We start from the raw sequence: 18,676 nt of genomic DNA, 5'->3' as shown, positions 1-18,676 counted from the left end.
AAGGCGAAGCCGGGAGGGAGGAGCAGCGCCGCTCCACATGTCTGCCCGCTCTTATCAACTTATCATATAAGGGAAAGAAGTGATTGATTCGGGTCCCGAGGCCGTAGAACCTCGGCGCGGGCGAGGAGGAGAAAACCTCTGGGCTTGCGGGCCGAGCGGAGCCGGATCCCCGGCCTCGGGAGGACCGCTTGTGCTCTCCGCATCTGACAGCTCGGGGCACGGCGGCTGCCGAGAAGACGGCGCGTCTCCAGTTGCAGTGAGGACAGTGAAAAAGCCCAGCCCTCCCTCATTCAGACGGCACATGGCATCAGAGCGCTCGCTCTCCGCGCAGGTTAACTAGGTCTGGGCTCTCGCTAGCGCACTAAAGCACCCGAGGTTGGCCAGGTTACCGCAGGAATTAAAATGCAGCTGACTGTTTACTTCTTTTGGGGCTGCAGTATTTTCTTAACCTCAGGATACAACTCCTTGAGCAAGAGCATGGAGACGATGGGCAAGAAACAGTACCAGGTTCAGCACGGGTCATGCAGCTATACCTTCCTTTTGCCCGAGACAGACAACTGCCGATCTTCCACTTCTTTCGTGTCCAATGCGGTGCAAAGGGATGCACCTTTAGATTATGATGATTCAGTTCAAAGACTGCAGCTACTTGAAAACATCATGGAAAACAACACTCAGTGGCTAATGAAGGTAGGATAATGTAATTTCTATTCTAAAAATCTTATTTACAACAAACATCCTGTTACCTGTTTGGGTTTTTTTCTTCTAACAGTTTCTAAATTCACAAAACGCATTATCTACACTAAATTTCTGAATTACCTTTCAATCATAAAATTGTTTAGAACTCTGTGAACATAACTTTACCGACTTAGAAAGAACAGAGAACTGCACTGTTCTGCAGAACTCATGCTTTAAAGTTTGTCATTACATTTGAGTTGCTTGGACAAATAGTAATTACATCCACAGGCAGACTGCGAGCATGTCTGAAATTTCTGACATGAAAGAATCAGCTACTGATTTATAAGTAACTGACAAGTGCTATTTTATCTCTGTGTAAAGAATACAGAATGTACCTTTATCTCAGGCATGTTTGAAAAATGTTCTTTGAAACATGATTTCAAAGCCTGCATGCAGAAATTAACATATTAGGCCCCACTGATGATGAATTGTAATTCTAAGTAAGGACTGCAAGTCTGACTTGCAGTGCAATTAGCCTAGTGAAACGACAGAATTTCAAGAAAGTTCATTAGCGGAAATCCTTTGCATCCTGTAACATTTCCACTCAAATACACAATATTCAAGGGAAAAATATTCTGGAAAAGGTGTTGCAGATGCCACATAGCTTCCTTTAATCCAACTTCCATTGCAATTAAGGGGAAATGACGTGTTTATTGCCAAAGTGGCAACATTTGTAAAATTATACCTGAAACAGCAGAAAAAATCTTACACTGCATATATTCTTATTAGTACTGGAGAATAAACCTGATCAGTCTTCCACATTCTTACAGACACTCATTTGATTCTAAATGCTATACAGTTCTATAGGTTTTGATGTAATAATCCTGCCACCTGAATAGTAGAGTTTAATTGAATCGTAAATTTATGTATGTTTATGTTTCAAACCAAGATGTATTTTGAGGATTTAACTGATTAGTTGACATAGTATCTCCAAATAAGTGCTCCAGTGATGTCAAAAGGGTTTTTTCATAAAGAAAGAAATTTTTGTTGCGAACAGAGACAATTCACAATTCTCTACAAGTAGCCACTTCTTAAATGACTATAAAATAATTTTGCATTAGGGTCCCCGTCTCTCATCAATTACAAAGTCACAGAACTTGGATGACATAACCAAAGAAACCTGCTGGTGAATTTGTGGGCTTAAGAAACAGAAGTCACACTTCAGAGCAGAAAGCATGGTGTTTTCATCTACCTGAAAATGAACCTTGAAGCTTAAATCCACAATACAGAGACTTGAAGGCTGCAGTGTGGGCCTCTAAATCTGTCTTTATGGGTTTAGGATGCTTAGTTTAGACACCCAAATAATGTCAGGTCAGAAGCTTTTGTTTTTTTAATCTCACAGGCAAACATACTTCACATATTTACTTATCTTTCTACTTACTGATGTACAACTCTCGCTATTGTAATGTTAAGACCCACATTAACAGATGTGCAATGCAGGATGAGAAACACACGATGTAAGAGTCTCATCTACCCAGCTGCCAAGCAATTTCCTTACACAAACAGTAAAATCACACCCAAGACTCTCCTGCTACATGCCACTTAAGTAGGCAAACAGTATCATAAATGGCATCAGGTAGACAGAAAGCAGCAAGCAAATTCCAGCATCCATCCTTAGTAAAAACTGTGCTTTTTCCTGTCAGTCCCTGGGAATTAAGTTACAAGAGGAATAGGCTAAGTGTATCTAACCCGTTCCTTGGGTGATCAAAAAGCTGATTCTGTTTTACAAGACAGAGAAATGTTTCTTTTATTTGAGGAAAGATTTCCAAATAAGAGGCTTTAGAATAGCCTGATTTTTTTCTAGCTGTTCCACAGCTAAACATCCTGTAAAATAACTGCTGTTTGCCTTTTTCACTATTTTAACACCTGCTCTGTATGTCATCTGTTTTGTTCACAAAGAGACTCCAACAAAAGTAGCTTTTCCTCAGATTTGCTTTGCTAGAGACACCTGGTCTGCAAGTGAAGATGAAAAGCAAACAATAACCTTTAAAGTTGCTTACAGAGTCCACTTGCTGTTTTTTTAAGGTCACTAATACACATTCCCAAGTTGGTATTTCAACATGCCAAAATATAATGCTAGATTAGTCAAGGCAGGGCAAAGGAAAACCAGTCACTTAGTTTTTATACTGTATTGAAAGTGTAATATGAGTTTAATTTTAAGAAAAACCCGAGATTAACTTCTCAGCAATTGCACAAAAATCTGCTTTGGATCTTGCTTTTTAAAAAAGTTGGTTTTGCTCATTTAAGAGGCAGCACCTGTTTTGTTTTGAAGTTGTGTAAAAAAACCCAAACAAACAACAAACAAGAAAACCCCAACCCAACCAAAAAACCACCAAAACAAAAAAACAACCCCCAAAACATTACAACCTTTTAGTGGGAATTAAGCTTTAAATGTTGTTCCTGAAGTATTTGCACATCCCAAAACTTTTTCACACTCCTCCCCCACTCCTGCCTTTAATCCATCAACTAAAGGAAACATTCTGTTTCTGAATGAACGCTAGGCTGTATGAATGGAACAGCATGGGAAGTGTGCGCTTCATCTGGTTAATGGGCAGACACAATGAGAAGAAAATGTGGTACACAGGTCCAGGTTCTTTTCTGATCCACCCCTGCACAGACAGCAGAAGGCTTTGTTCTACAATTGCTACAAATTGCTGCTTCAGGAAATATTTTTTTTTTTTTGGTCTGAACTGTATTAATGCTTTATGGCAGTATTGTACACACCATGAGTAAAAACAGAGAATGTCTTTTCAAAAGCAGATTATGTTTAAGTGTTCAGATGACATACTAGAACAAATTATTATTCCATCTAATCCAGTATTTAGCAGTAAGCCAGTAAGTGATGCTGTGGAGTAAAGGCCAAAACCCTAGATCAACTGTGCAGCAATATACCTGAAATGAACTTTCTTCTTTAACTCTCCCTACCTTGGGATCAATCTGTACATTAAATGGTAAGATTTTTTCCTAATGCATGTGTGGGCAGGGAGAATAAACCTCTCTAATAAGATTTTCAATGAATTTGGGGGGATAGCAGATACAGTTACAATACAGCTGAGATATAAGACCAGAAAGTTTAAATGTAGACATGTATGTTGGCTACTGTATTTTGAAATTTTTTTAATATAAAAACATCAGGTTTTCAGATATTCCTAGAATTCCCATAAGTTCCCCAGGTAAACAAATAGCTATCTGAATTAATGGCAGCTTCACCATTTGGGTCATGGCATTTCTACTTGAGGAACTGCATTTTTTCAGGTATTAAGGCATTGAAATAACTGAATGCTGACTTGAATTTACTTCTTAGTACACAAACTAGATCCTATGACTCAGGAGATAGGACTCTCTCCAAAGCAATAGTGCAAAAGAAATGGGTTATATTTTCTTAGTCTTTCCTGTTATAAAGAGCTGAAAACAATGTATGATCAATTTGATTATAGCATATGGAGTATAGATAAATTTATTTGTAGTTTATCAGCAGATCAAAAGACTAGAAAATAAAAATCCGTGCCAAAGTCAACATTTAAAGATAAGACCAGAACTTCTTCCTGAACCATCCCAGCAGACTGGTAGGGGGACACTTCGCTGATAGAGATGCAGTTATCTTTGGATACTCTAAACTTTTTGTTTTTCCTTGTCATGACACCCTGGAAGCTAAAAACTCTCTATCATTTTGAAACGTGTTTCTTTCCTAAGCCAAGCCAAACAAAATCAGATGTTTTAAGATGTATGGGAATGAATTATAATTTTGATGAATAATTACCAATGAGAGGTTATAATTATTGTCATACTTGTACTGAACTTCCTATCTCAAATACGAAAAGATACTCTGATACACTGTCGTCCAAAAACATCTGCACACAATGGACAAGGATGAATATATTGTACAGTGTTGAATTTCGAAGTACGCAAGACATAATTCTGACTCTGAATCAAGAGCTGCATTCCTTTCTTAAGAAATGCATCTGTTTTCACTTATTGTGAAAAATGCTTGTTTCTGTCTATCAACTATGTATTTAGCAGGACCAAAAAGAAAATACTCTTTTACTTTCGGATTAGATAAAGTTTCCATCTTATTTTAAATGTTAAGACAATGAAGTTTTTTGTTATATCCCCTGTAAGTAAAGTTTTGTGAAAAGTTTTGAAATGACACTTTTGCACGTGTTTAAAGACTGTGTTGCAAAGACTATTTCTGCATCATTCCACAAATACCAAATTGGTGATACAGGTATGAAATTGTACAAAATTAACAGAGAAGACTAGAGATTTTCTTGTACAGATCTACAAGGCAAAATCGAACTTCAGAGCTTGCCACCTCCAGGATGTTGCCAGTAAGAAATGTGATAAATAGAGGCTTGTTTTACTGATCCTATCGCTTAACTAGGATTCAAGATATAATTTTATATGCTTTTTTTTATTATTCACATTATCATAAACTTATCATCTTTGGTCCAAACAGCAAATTGAGATACTTTCTTCATTAATTATTCCCATCAGGTGCTTAATTTTTCTCTTTTTTTTTTCCTCCTTTTTTCAAGTGCACACATAGGAAATGTACCTGGAGATGCTTGAATCGACAGGTTTCAGTCCTTTTTGTTTGCCTACCCACTTAACATATAAAACTTAACAGCACAACTTTTAGAATATCTTAGAAACCTTTGCAGAGAGACTGAGGTTCAGAATGGTGTTTCTTTTACAATAATCTTGTTTCTGCTCCTTTTTTTGTTGTTAATTATGAACAAATTCAATACTTCGCATGTCCCCTCCCAAGAGAAACAGTTGACATAATTTGCTTGACTCATAATCACAAGAAACAAGCTATCATGTATGTATTACTCAAAACAGAATCTTGCCTAAAAGACACACATTCTCATTTCTAACCTTCAAAATATGACATCTAGCATGTTCAGTGACTGTATTACACCTCATACTACAGTATTTCTGTTTTTGAAAATATACATCATACATTATTTGCTTTACAGTACTTCTTCCAGTAAACTATAGCAGCTTAGTAAACCACTGATTATTTAACAACCTTTCACATACTTTAACGCAAGAACCTCCTGTTGCGTCTGCTGTTTCATGGGATTTTACATAGCTTTGGCTGAAAGCCAGGATGAGAGTAAAGTAAGACTGTCCTCCTTCACCGTTACCATTATTACAGGGCTAGACATGCAAAATGCTGCCGATCGATTTAGAAGATGGGGCCAGTTCCACACACACTGTGCCTCACCTAAAAAATCCACTGCGCAGGCCTGAAGGGTATGCTCACGTTTGCAAAGCCCTGTAGCGCAACCATCATCGCGCTTGCAGTGAGCGTGGGAAAAACCCTTCCCAAATCTTCGTTTGCAAAGCCAAGCCAAGCCATGATGATGATGATGATGATGATTTAGAAGACATAGTGTTAGGTCTTAGGTTAGGGTCTACAACAGAGAGATGCCACTCTCGGATCCTTCTCTGGAGCTTAGCAAACCCAGAGTTTCATCAGATGACAGAGTTTATCTTAATTAGCTCCCTAGAGTAAGTTGAGCCTGTCTTTTGAGCCTGGAAGAGAAATAGGGGAATGGAAAACTTAAAGAAATCCTCCTTGAAGAGGCCCATTTATCAGCATTGCTGAAGAAGCTGCAGAAGCTAGCATGCTGCACAGCCCTCATCCTGGCATGCTACTTTGACACTAAAGCTTGGAAGCCTCAGAATCAAGACACAATAGGCAGAAAGTAGAAGCGTGGACTAGGTTGCAAATATGATACAAATATATAGATAAACATGATGCTTCCCATTTGCTACAACAGCTTAGGTACAAGAGTCCAATCAGGAATGACAGCCTTTCTTGTAGAGCTTGGTGTCTCACTATTCCCACATCCTGACAGAATCACAGATTGATTTGGGTCGGAAGGGACCTTCAAAGATCATAGAAGTCCAGCCCCCCTGCTGTGAGCAGGGACATTTTCCACTAGATCAGGTTGCCCAAAGCCCTGTCCAACCTGACCTCGAACACTTCCAATGATGGGGCATTCAGAACTTCTCTGGACAACATCTTCCAGTGTCTCAGCATCATGAAAAAATTCTTCCTGAAACAGAAGATGCAAGTTGTACTTCAGAGAAAAAGGGTTCTGGTATCTAGATAGCAATAAGATAATGATGGGAACCTTAAGAATAACCATACAGATGGCAGAAGGGAAAATGGGAAAATAAAAAAGTATTTCGTGTATGTACTAGTATATGAAACAAGGATGTCACACAGAGGAAATATTTTGGTAGTCCAAATGCACTGTAGGAAATCTCTTATTGTTAAAAGCAGCTAAATCACTGAGAAGACTATTTGTCAGTGGACCACAAGTATCAATATAACCTTCAAGAAAAGGAGAGTTTGTATGGCACTGAATAAGAAGTTTCAGAAATAAGCACAGATAATTTTTATTTGTCATTTTATTCTTTGAATTTCTCAGACTCACCAAATATAAAATACAGGTAAAAAATAATAGCATCAGATAATTTCATAGGGCAAAGCATCTGTTTTTTTTAAAAAAAGGTATGGCACAGTAATTTAAATGCCTTAGGGACAGGGCATATTCCATAGTGGAACAAATTAAACCAAATAACCTCACACACACACACAGAAAAGTTAAAAAGTGCTTTACAACTGGAAATACTGTGCTAATTTCATTTCCTTTAACAGACATATCTCTAGGAAATGGGGAGAGGAAAAAAGAATTGTATTTATTCTCTAATAAAATTTATAAATAATAATAAATTTATTCTGTACTGAGAATAAATGAAATACTGTTTGGTGAACCTAAAGTCTATTCCAAGTGAACTGGAGGAGATGTTAAAGCATTCTTCGGGTTACAAAATCCAGATCTATGTTTTGTATAAAAAAAACTCTCACACCTAAATAGTTCTGCAAACACTCACTGTGTCAGTTTTCAAGCTGCCGAGAAAAACATATTACTGGTTCTTAAATGACTTTTTTTTTTTTTTAAATGCTTATTATGTTCCACATACTTGCTGAAAATTCCATTAGTTTTATCTGTTTGTGGAACAAGTTAACACTAAAATTAAGATGCTGTTTACAAAGCTTAGCAAACATATGCTGCAATTTGTACAATTAGGAGATACCTGTCCTCATTCCAACTTCTAGCACGTTATGGCTTAGTCTGGACAGAGAGAGGGGAACTACAGGAACGCTTCTGCTGTCTTTATACTGACCATACCAATCTTTATCAGTTTATCTAATAATCTTTCAGAAGCCTACAAGGTCATAACAAGGTCTTACTGCTAAAAAGAGAAGGCTGACAGAATATGCAACCTTAGTTAAAGTATGGATGGAAATCTTGTATTCTTCACAGAGTTAATGATTCACAGAAGCTGTAAGGGGTGAAACATTTTCCTCTCTAGATGAGCGAATACTTCAGAATTCTTAGACAACAGTGATTTCTTTCTAATTCAGCTGTCTCTAGGGATCCCCATTAAACCCAAGCGGCAGATAGTACAGTGTCTTAACTTAGCTCAACTCCCTTTAATACTGTAGGGAAGAAGTTATCTTTTCAGTGTTGTATTTGCATTCAGGTCTCAAGCATCATGACAGAGCTCAAAAAAAAAAAACAAACCAAAACCTCCCCAAAACTATATAGGGTTCCCTCTGGGGAACAATGTATCAATTTTCTATCGCTGATTTTGGTCAGGGATTAAATCAGTGCGTTGTGGTAACACAGTTGAGAGTGTTACAGACTGTTTTATTGAACAGTTATCTTCCAGAAGGGGGGAAAAACCCCTTTCTCAATACATTGCAGTTCTCTCAATATTAGCAACTGAAATTCTTCCATAGGCATTCAATTTTTAGACTCCGCAGAACCTTTTAATAACATAAATATCAAGAAATTGAAAATAGCTGTGTGCATTTCAAAAGCTGTGCTAAAGCGTAAATGAAGACCAGACCAATTCAGTGTGAAGTCCAAACTAGCATATGGGAACACTCTGGTGTGGTACAGTCACGTAACTGTCATCGTTTGAGGTACTTCAGAAGCAATGTTTTAGTATGCTTTTTGAATAAAGTGCTTGTCAAAGCCACATGAAGACATGCTAGGCAAACATTTGATCTTTAATTATCACTCCACTTACCAGAATTTTTTGACAGGGAGAAAACCTAAAGGTTCTCGTCTTTGGAGAAAGAAGAACTGTGTCAATTTAAAAACAGCAGAATCTTCTTCAAATCTCCAGGATAAAAATGACTGAGCAGTGTATTAAGCCCTGTCCAAACAGCAGCACTGCAGACCTGGTCATTCTCACGTTGCAGGCACCAAGAGTCATTTACCTCATGTACTCAACACTATCAGCTTCATCGCTGTGCTTGCTTTTTGGTTCAGGCCTGCACCTGACATGCGTGATCCTGGAAGGAAAAAGCCTCTTTTGTTCCATTCTGTCAGGGTGTGGGAATGGGGAGACACCCAGCTCAGTGGAAAGGACATTTCCTGGGTAATAGCCATATCCCTTACCCCACCAGCAGCTCCCCTACATATGATATGATGTCAGTGAACTGGTGGCCTGCTGTTTGTGAAATGACCTGATGACCGTATGTCATATGACCATATGCCTTACACTGAGGCATTGGAATAAACTGAGAGGTTTAATTTTGATAGCTGGCACCTAAAAATCATGTTAGTTTTGCCTTCCTCCACAGAACTTGTAGACATCATACCAAGACACTTCACATACTTCCTTTAGATGCTTTCTTTTGAACTACAACATTATGTTCTATGCAGCGGTTTTCCTCCCCATTTTCCATTTGCTTGGGTGTAACCACCCGCAAGATGCAGTTCAGACACACAGTTTAAAAGCGAAATATAAATCAGCCCCTTGTGGGGAATGTGCCAATCAGTCAAGAAGCAATAGCTTAATTTTTCCATGGTATCAGCTGTCAACTAATAGCCTCAGCTGTGTAAAAAGTCAACATTCAAACTTCAGAAAACCTGCAGATCAAGAGCGAAATATATGTAGCACTGAAAACCATGGCTGCCATACTTTCCTACTGCATTAACAAATACCCTGTCCATACAGACTGTTTAGTATTGAGGAAAACTCCCTGGTGAAGAATTCATGAAACAATTTCCATGTTTCGCTTTTATTTTCAGAAAGCTTTGTTATAAACAGGGTGATTCAACTATTCAAAGGGAACACCAACTTCTAGTTTCTTAATACAATTTCAAAAAAATGGATAAAGTAGGCAAAAGACAGCTTAAGCAATTAGTAAACAAAATCTTGTATTTTTCTGCTTCTGAGGAACTGACTTAAATAGAACGAAGCTTCCTTGTGTAAGGTCTGATCTTTGTATTAACTACTCCTGTGTTTTCACTTACGTTAAACTTCCACCCTGATGCCAGATATTGCATTAGATACAATGATTGCCTATAAAGTAACAGTAAATTAAAAACCTCTGTTGTAACTGCTGCTGGAGCCTTACTGGGAATATTTTCTGAAAACTACTCTGACATGACAAAACAAAGTTCAAATAATTAGAAGGTAAACCCCAAGACTAATAACCAAACCCTTAGAAAGAGTATAAACTGCAATAAATATAAACAATCTGACCCTGTTGACATCTTACCACATACTAGCAAGGATTCTGACAACTACAGTTTACCAGCTACGGAAGTTTAAATACAGTTTATAATACCCTGGTTTTTTTCCCCTGATACATAAGTTTATTTGACTTGTATGTAGAGAAAACCTACCCACGTCTTGAGTTCAACTTCTTTGTTATGGTAAACTTTATTATTTTGAAAAGGCTCTGAGAACAGAATACAAAAATGCAGCTCTGCTCTAAGCAAGTAGAAAAATTCCCATTGACTTCTTAGTGAAACTGAGATTTCATCTGATGTATCTAAAAACTACTGTGACTCAAAAGTGAAACTTTTTATTTTTTTAACCTATTTGAAGTTGATAATGGACTAAGCCACTAAGTCAGATGTGTGCTTTAAGGTTTACTTCAAGCGGACTACCTCTAACTAACAAGAGTGCTATTGGAATAGAAAAAGAGTGATAACTTTAATCACAAGAAAATACACATTTTCCTTTTCTTGTCCCTGTGAAGTCCATGTGGGAGTAACATTTCCCAAGAGTCTCACCCAGTCAAGGCCTTTGCACTCACCATTTCCCTTAGTGAATTTTCTTCTAACTTCACAACGTTTTTTAACCTTCAAGCCAACCAGACAGCTCCTTCACTCAGCTGGCTTTAATATCAGTTTTCCAGCCCCCTTTCACAGCTAATGGCCTTTATGAATTCCTATCCCTGACATCCATTTTTAAAAGCCTGCTCATGCAGATTCCTTTTCTTTTTTTTTTTCCTTCTTCCGTCCCTTCATTAAGGCCATTCAACTTCCTGGTTGTCCAGTCTGAACTCCCTTCTCTCTATAGGCCTTGTCATTCATGATTCTCAGTCCTGGATTCTTTTGTCCTTCTTGTTAAATTTCTTTTTAACCCTCACCTACATGCATACTTTCTTGGGTATTAAGACAGATAGCTTTTTTTTCTGGTTAGCTACATGCAGTATCAATGTACCTTCTCCTTTCTAGACATGGTTACTCATCTTGAGGGAAGAGTCTTGCATCCAAGGGAGACTCTGGAACATGCATTTAAAAGTCTCCCTCTTCACTGGCCCATTCCATCAGATCTTGACAGACACAGTTTCTTCCCATGAAATACCCATCCTGTGGGCGTGACCCCCTGGCCGGTCCGGGAAGCAGCCCAGCTAAGCCTGCTGTCAGTCAGCAGCAGGAGGCGTGTTGTTTAGGAGGAGACAGAGAGGTTGTGTCAATGGGTGATTGGAGAGCCGGCTCATCTCTGGGCAGGACGGTGAACTTGAAACCAATCCAAGCAAGGTACGTAAGATAACTCAGAAACTATAAATACATGTGATAAGGGAGAAACTGCGCAGTTAGAATTTGTAGTCTATAGGGGCTGCAGCAGCTTGCTGCAGTTGTATGTTAATAAAGGCCTTGTGTGCACACAAACTGTTGTTGCATTGTCCGCCCCGAATATTTGCGACGTATGATTTACCACTACACCATCCTATAGGGCTGAGTGGTTCTCAGTCCTATTTGCTGGGAGTTCCTCCTCTTCTATTATAATCAATGCCAATAGCATCATTTGTTTTGAGAGGATCTGGCTCCCGTTTTTGGTCTTCAGGCAGCTACCTGGCATCAGGCTTTCAGGAGCACTGCCTGAAACTCAGCTCAAGAGGCAACTTTTCATCACTGCTTAAGTGCTCAGTGGGGCACCAGAGACAAAGAGGAACTTTTGGAAGCAATGGATGGGAAGACTTTTCTTCTTGTTTCTGTTCCAACAAACTAAACTGCCTGCTTTTAAATGGATAATCCTAGCTATTAAGGCAAAAAAATTCTTTTTTTAAAATCAGGATTACATAATTTTAAATATTTTTTTTCTCTGCATCACACACTGCATTTTCTTTCTGCAATATGCTGCCTATACCTGCTGATCTTAATTCCAAATATTTGTGTTTGTCCACTCTTAATGCAGTAGTTTCCTGTTTTATCTTTCGAGCATGGAATTCCTCAGAAGCTTTTGCTTTAAAGACTTAACTGTGCTAATGGAACAGGAAAGGGAAATAAATGGCATTTAAAGAGAAGATATCAAGAAGCTCAGTTTTTCAACTAAGCACAGGTGACCACCTGTCCATCTAGCATATTATGGAAACAATGGAGAGAAAGATGCAGCATGTCTCAAAAAAAGAGCTAGAGAACACAGGAGAGAAAATTACTTTTTTTTTTTTTTAAAGTTCAGGAAAAACAGGGCATGGGTTTTTAGAAGAGACATTTATTCATTCAAAACTAGAGAACACAGGAGAGAAAATTACTTTTTTTTTTTTTTTTAATGTACAGGAAAATCAGTGCATGAGTTCTTAGCAGAGAAATTCAGTCCTTCAAAACTGAAATCAGCAGCTGACATGTACTGTTTCAAAGTCTTGAGCACTCCAAGACTAGCAGGCCTTCAGCTCAAATGAATGGTTCTCTCTTGGTAGCATCATTATTGAGGCTTCTTCTTCAAGAAGAAAAAAAAAAAAATCTCGTAAAAGCTCCATAAACTATATTTAGATGCCACTATGTTGCAAAGTTGAAGAACTACTCGAAATGCTTTCAGTTTCCTTTATCTATGAAGTTTCTTTTTTTAAAAAAAAACCCTAATGATTTTTCATGCTGAAAGATGCTCTGTGAACACAGCTTTGAAACAGGAGACACCCAGTTTTATAGCTTACAAAAGGGACTAATTGTGTTCCACAGCTTCCTGACTAGTTTGATCCTTGAACTCCGAATCATTCTTCCTTCTGGTTGGAAGTGGAATACAAGATGACTGCTTCCCTAGAAAGCAATGCCGAGAATGAACCGTGAATTCCTAGCTCTTTCTCACTTCCCCAATAACATGTTTTGAAAAGAGGAATTTGCTTCATATTTCCTCAGAAAATTGCAGTATGATTTGCTCCACCACATTATAAGCTGTTCTCTAAAATAGGCTCTCCCATAGAGGAATGCCTTAAAAAAAAAAAATTAAAATTCACTTGATATTGAAAGTTGATATAAAAAAGATAAATGATTTTATATTAAGAAAAAAAAAATCTGTCACAAATACAGATCTGCTAAAAGTTTCATGAAGTTTATAAGGCTACATGGCCAATGTCATTCATGAAAAATGCTGTAGCACCCCACCAGGATACCTGGTAACTAAGTTTATTTCATCTGCCTATTGCTCAGTGGAATGGAAAAAACCACACAAACGGGAAAGGATTAGTTTAGATCTGGGATAGCAATTGTTTATTCAAATGTGGCCATTTTGGTTAGAATCTCATCTTTACCCCAGTCTGGTAAAGTTCTGATTCCCTGACGGTAGCATGCAAATACCAAATATGACTGAAAAACATGTAGGCTTGTCTCCAAAAATTTTGAATATTCAATTTGTGAAATTATAGTCTAATGGTATAACTTTGTATTTAAAAATTAAATACCGATTGCATTATTTCTTACACTGTTTATAAATAAGGAATCCTAATGGCTTATTGCACATAACATGGAATATTTATGTTAATTTCAGTGAACGGCAGAAGCATCATTGGTTTCTTGTCTTCCTGGCTTCCGTGCTATTGAACTTCAGCAAAATGCCATTCATGACTCACACTATTTATTTATTTATTCTTTATTTTTAGACTAATGGGAACTTTATGAATTCCTTTCCTGATTTCTAAAAGAAATTCTTAGCTGTGATCCTGAAAAATGATGACTTAGAATCTTAGATAACTGCCTTAATGAGTATCCTTAACACTTAGTGAGAATCACCAAATAATTGATTTTGGTTCTGAAGACACTGTTGTTAAATTTTTACTTTAAATTGTTTCGGTACCCATATAGAAATTCACACTGCTAAAAGACTTGTTGAGTTGACTATTTAGTTTCTATTAACAACACTTTTTTTGAAATCTCAAAAATATTTTTCATTTGCAATTTTATTTACATCTCCTAAAAATGCACTATAAAAAGTATATACATCATATATAGTATAAAGAACCTTTGTCATCCTCCAAGTGACAAACCATGTGAAAACGCATGCACGGCTAGGAAAACAGTAGTGGGATATCACATGTACAAAATAAGCTCAATATCTGGCACAGTGGAAGCTCAACTCTAAGATAGCATTTGGGATAGTTTCAGCTCTCAAAGTTTCCTCCCTTTTCCTATACCCCCTTTTGCTTTTTCTAGGTCATCATTTTGATTGTAACTTTTGTAGTTAGTTCAAAACATACAGAAGAAAGTATGATCGTGCTATAAAACCTTTTAGTATTAGGTACAAAATACTTCCAGTCAAGAACACAGAGTGAAAGTAATTCTTCATAAATATTTTCACAGATAACAAAGACATTTCATGCATTTAGTTTCATGTTATACTAATGAAATATCTGTTTTTTATTAAGGTAGATTATTGCCAATGAAGGGGTGAATTTTTTCTTTCTTTTAGAAAGTGTAAATTATAAAAGCATAACAAACAGCTTCCTCTGAGATGCAGTCAGACATGAGAACAAGTTGGTAAGCTTTCATTTAGTGCACAGCTGAACCATCTCCTGCATATAGTTTATTTTCAAGTCTGTATTTACTATTTTAAGAGATAGCATTTAAACCTCTAATATTTTATTACACAATTTTAGCTTAAATATTTTCTAATAAATCACAGCTCACTTGCAGCTAGTATTCATTTATGATGTTACTTTCACCTTTTGTTTGCTGACAGGAAAATGAGATAAGAGAAAAATCTTAGCTGGAGGTCTGGACAGGCAGACATGCTCGATGGGGCATGTAAGAAACTAATAGTGTAGAGACATCTCAAGCATTCCCATATACATTCCCAAAAGATTTTTGCCTCCTTTGAGACTTCCTGCCCCAGGGAAAGGGAAAAAAAAAAAAAAAAAGGAAGGCAATTTAAAATGTCCCTTTTCCAGGCATGGTTGCTTTTTCCTTCTGCAGTGTACTTATTTTTTCCAAAAGTTACAAGCTACTGAAGTTGACAACTTTCAGAAAACATGGAGGAATAGATTATTTTATTAAAAGCTGATTTAAAATAGCTTAAGATCTGATTGATAGAGATTGATCCAATGCCCTTAAAAATGTGTTCCCTTAGGTCTGTCAAGATAAATGGATCTTGGAAGGTGTAGTGACTCTTCCATTTTTATTCTAACTTCAAGCAGTAGCAACTTTGATAGCCCGTGAAAACATGTATGTAAAGGTAGATTAAAGAGAACAAAACTGTTTGCAAAATTGGTATTTTTACAGTATTTTGTCTTCATAACACCAATACATTGCAGTGATGTAGGTATACAAACATAAGCACATGGATAGCCTGACAATGTGGTGCTCCATTCATTACATTCATGCACATTACCTATGTATGGATGACACACATGCTGCTTAAAATCATATTGCTTATATGAACTGCTGTGATGAGATTGTGACAGTGTTTTCTCTTTTTTATAAAGACTACATTACATTTTGCTGTTGCCTATGTTCAGTAGGATCCAAAAAGATAGGTTCACCCCATGAAACCCTTCCTAGTATTCAGACTTCAATTATAACTACTGGTAAACAATTTACACGATTAGTATATTAATTGACAGGGAAATCTGTTATAATATTCTTGGCCAAAACTGTATCTTCTGTCTTTATACATAAAAATTATCTGTGAATCAGAAATTAAAGGATATGGGTGACCTCTAATGAGACAGTTGCACATTGGCACAGAGTTTGAAAAAACTGTTGCAAATGATAGGTGAAATTCTACTTAAGGCAGCATCAGATGGAAGAAACCAGATGTGGTCACAACCCAAAGAACATTGCCACTCTGAAAAAAGGGCACAGCAAACAAGAACAAGCATACTGGGTTAAAGATAACTCAAGACACCTGTAATATGAGAAGTACAAAGGTCTCATCTGTACTCTGAAAAATTATTCAGAAAAAGAACGTATGAGACTCATCAGCAGTTTCATTATTTTTCCCTGTTACTAGAATTAAGCAGAATTATTATTGATGCTTCAGTTCATTTCCCATCTTGCTCACTTTTGTGTATAAACTAAACATCATAGAAAACAAAATATCAGGATGATGACTGCACATATTGGAAGGGCTGATGAAGTTCCTTTCGTTTAAAATCACAAAGATTAGTTTTGAATAAAGCACTGGCCATTTTTAGTAGGGACACAAGAACAGTAACTCAAAAAGCTTTTGACAACTTAATACATGTCAATCACTGTACCCTCAACACATATCTAAAAAATGGCTAGCTTTAAGCATTGTATTTTCTGTTGCTAGTTTTTCTACTTCATCTACTCCACTTTTGGAAATTCAAACCAAAACCACTAGAGACATGTCATCCGTGCAGTTTCCTCTGTATCTGCATTAGATGACTGAGCATGCAATTTGTATCGTAATACAACCTGTTCAATACTTCTGCAAGTTCTTCCAAACTATTTTGTAAATTAATTACTAAGCACAATCAAGGGCTGAATAGAAATAACTTTCTCATAGAAACTTTATGCATAATCTTTGGATTTACCCCTTGAGATTATGGATAAAACTAGTTTTAGTTAAATTTTTCCATGTTTATCAGACCACAGCTGCCAAGAATATGAAAGATCTAAAACCTCAAATTAATGGCAGGAGAACAATCAGTTGTCAGTGCAGTCAGAGGAAGATAATGACCCTCATATGCACTCATATCCTTAGGGGAATATTAGGCAAAGTCTGTATTTAAAACTCTAGCATATAATTTTAAATCACATTGCTTCTTAAAAGAACTTTTCCACACTGTCAACAGCTACAGTTATTTTAGTTACAGTTTTGACATCTAGAGATCCACAAAATTGTCAGGAAATTGTTCCTCATTTTCTTTTAGGTTAGTGTCTCCAGGCTTAGTCAAAAGCCCAACAGCAAATACGAGAGCTGGTGCAAGGACGAGAGCAGAAACACACGGCTGGGGCATGGAGGCATACGACCTCTCCATGTGGCCAGCAGTCAGCTGTTAGATAGCTTGAACAACCCAAATGTAGCTGAGCTTCAAACAGTATATTGCACATGGCAGTTGCTGAGTTTATGGGACTAATGAAATTTTTCATGCAGTGAGTCTGCTGATCTATATCCAGGGCTACAGAGATATGACTGCAGATAGACTTTGACCACTTTGCCATTTCTCTGGGCAGGTACAGTTACAGAACAGATGCTTTATTGTGAGAATAAAGATGACCTTAGACAAATTGTAAGAAAACCTAAAAACAGTGGTTTTGGAATTTTCTCAAACTTATAGATGAATTCCCTGAAAGTAGTAAATTTCTTGGTCTAGTAATCCATATTTGATTCCAGGAAAAAAAATCTTGATGGATTCTGATGATCTCAGGAGCAGATACAAAGGATCATGCAGCTCCCGACATCCATCTACTTTTTCTAGGGAACAGAGCACTATGTAGAAAATTATGATTAACATTACCTCTCTCTGGAAACAAATGTTACAGTTGACAGAATCAGATAATAAACATTAATAAAATGATCAAACTTTATATAGAAAGACTGCTCCAATAACTGACAAATTGTATAAAATGAAACTACCAGCCAGTACTATTTGTGCTCCTTAGATGAGGTAGCATTTGGCAATGAAGGGATGTATGTATGCATATAGCTATAACTGCTGCCAGGAACACAACTGTTTAATTAGCGTAGACGAACCATTTGGCAGCAAAAACCAAATGCAAGACCTCATTAATAACTTCAAACGAAAAAATGGTAAGTTGAAGTTTCTGCAACATGCACAAGTTATTTGTTCTGTAATACAGACATGAACTATACTATAGCAACCAGGAAGGCTCTTCATTTTAGTAAGTATTGGAAACCCTTTGTCAAGGATTAATACTCTCTCTGCTAATGGTTAGAAAACAAATTCCTTTTAATGCATACTCTACATGTTGTCTTTTCTTTCTTGCCAATTTAAAGCTTGCTTAAAAAACCCACGATCTTGGCTATAAAAGCGATGTTTTGGAATGTGCTTCAATATGATTGATCTGTCCTTGTTCTTTTGGCAACTTAACTAAAGTATTTTCATCAAATTTTATGATTTTATATGATTTGAAGTAATAAAGAATGACAGCCCCAAACTGATGACCTTAGAGAAATCTGTCACTCTAAAAATGCATCACCATAACTATATTACCAACCTTAACTGTGAAATTAATTTTCCAATTTTCCCAACTGTTTTTGCAATTTAAGCATACTTTAAGAGACGTGCTTTTTCCCATCTGTGCTTTCATTTTCTATTCACTTTCTTTAAGAACACATGCCAGCCAAAGTCTTACACAAAAATAGAACGTTTCATGAAAATAAATGTATTAATAAATGTATTAATAAC

The 18,676-nt window shown here is 36.9% G+C and overlaps 1 protein-coding gene across 1 annotated transcript in view; it reads left to right on the top strand.

Annotated features, from left to right (window-relative positions):
* Positions 1–402: 402 nt before the first annotated feature.
* Positions 403–18,676, top strand: part of LOC104492952 (angiopoietin-2-like) — a gene marked incomplete at its 3' end in the record, with an annotated part of 24,864 nt that continues 6,590 nt past the window's right edge. The window contains exon 1 of the mRNA XM_010135563.1: positions 403–687. Within this exon, the coding sequence (XP_010133865.1) occupies positions 403–687 (285 nt within the window). The remainder of the gene's footprint in view (positions 688–18,676) is intronic.

This window comes from Buceros rhinoceros, unplaced genomic scaffold (assembly GCF_000710305.1).
Source record: "Buceros rhinoceros silvestris isolate BGI_N320 unplaced genomic scaffold, ASM71030v1 scaffold410, whole genome shotgun sequence".
Taxonomy (NCBI): Eukaryota; Metazoa; Chordata; class Aves; order Bucerotiformes; family Bucerotidae; genus Buceros; species Buceros rhinoceros.
Note: the sequence above shows the minus strand (reverse complement) of the source record. Positions and strands in the feature narration are given on the sequence as shown.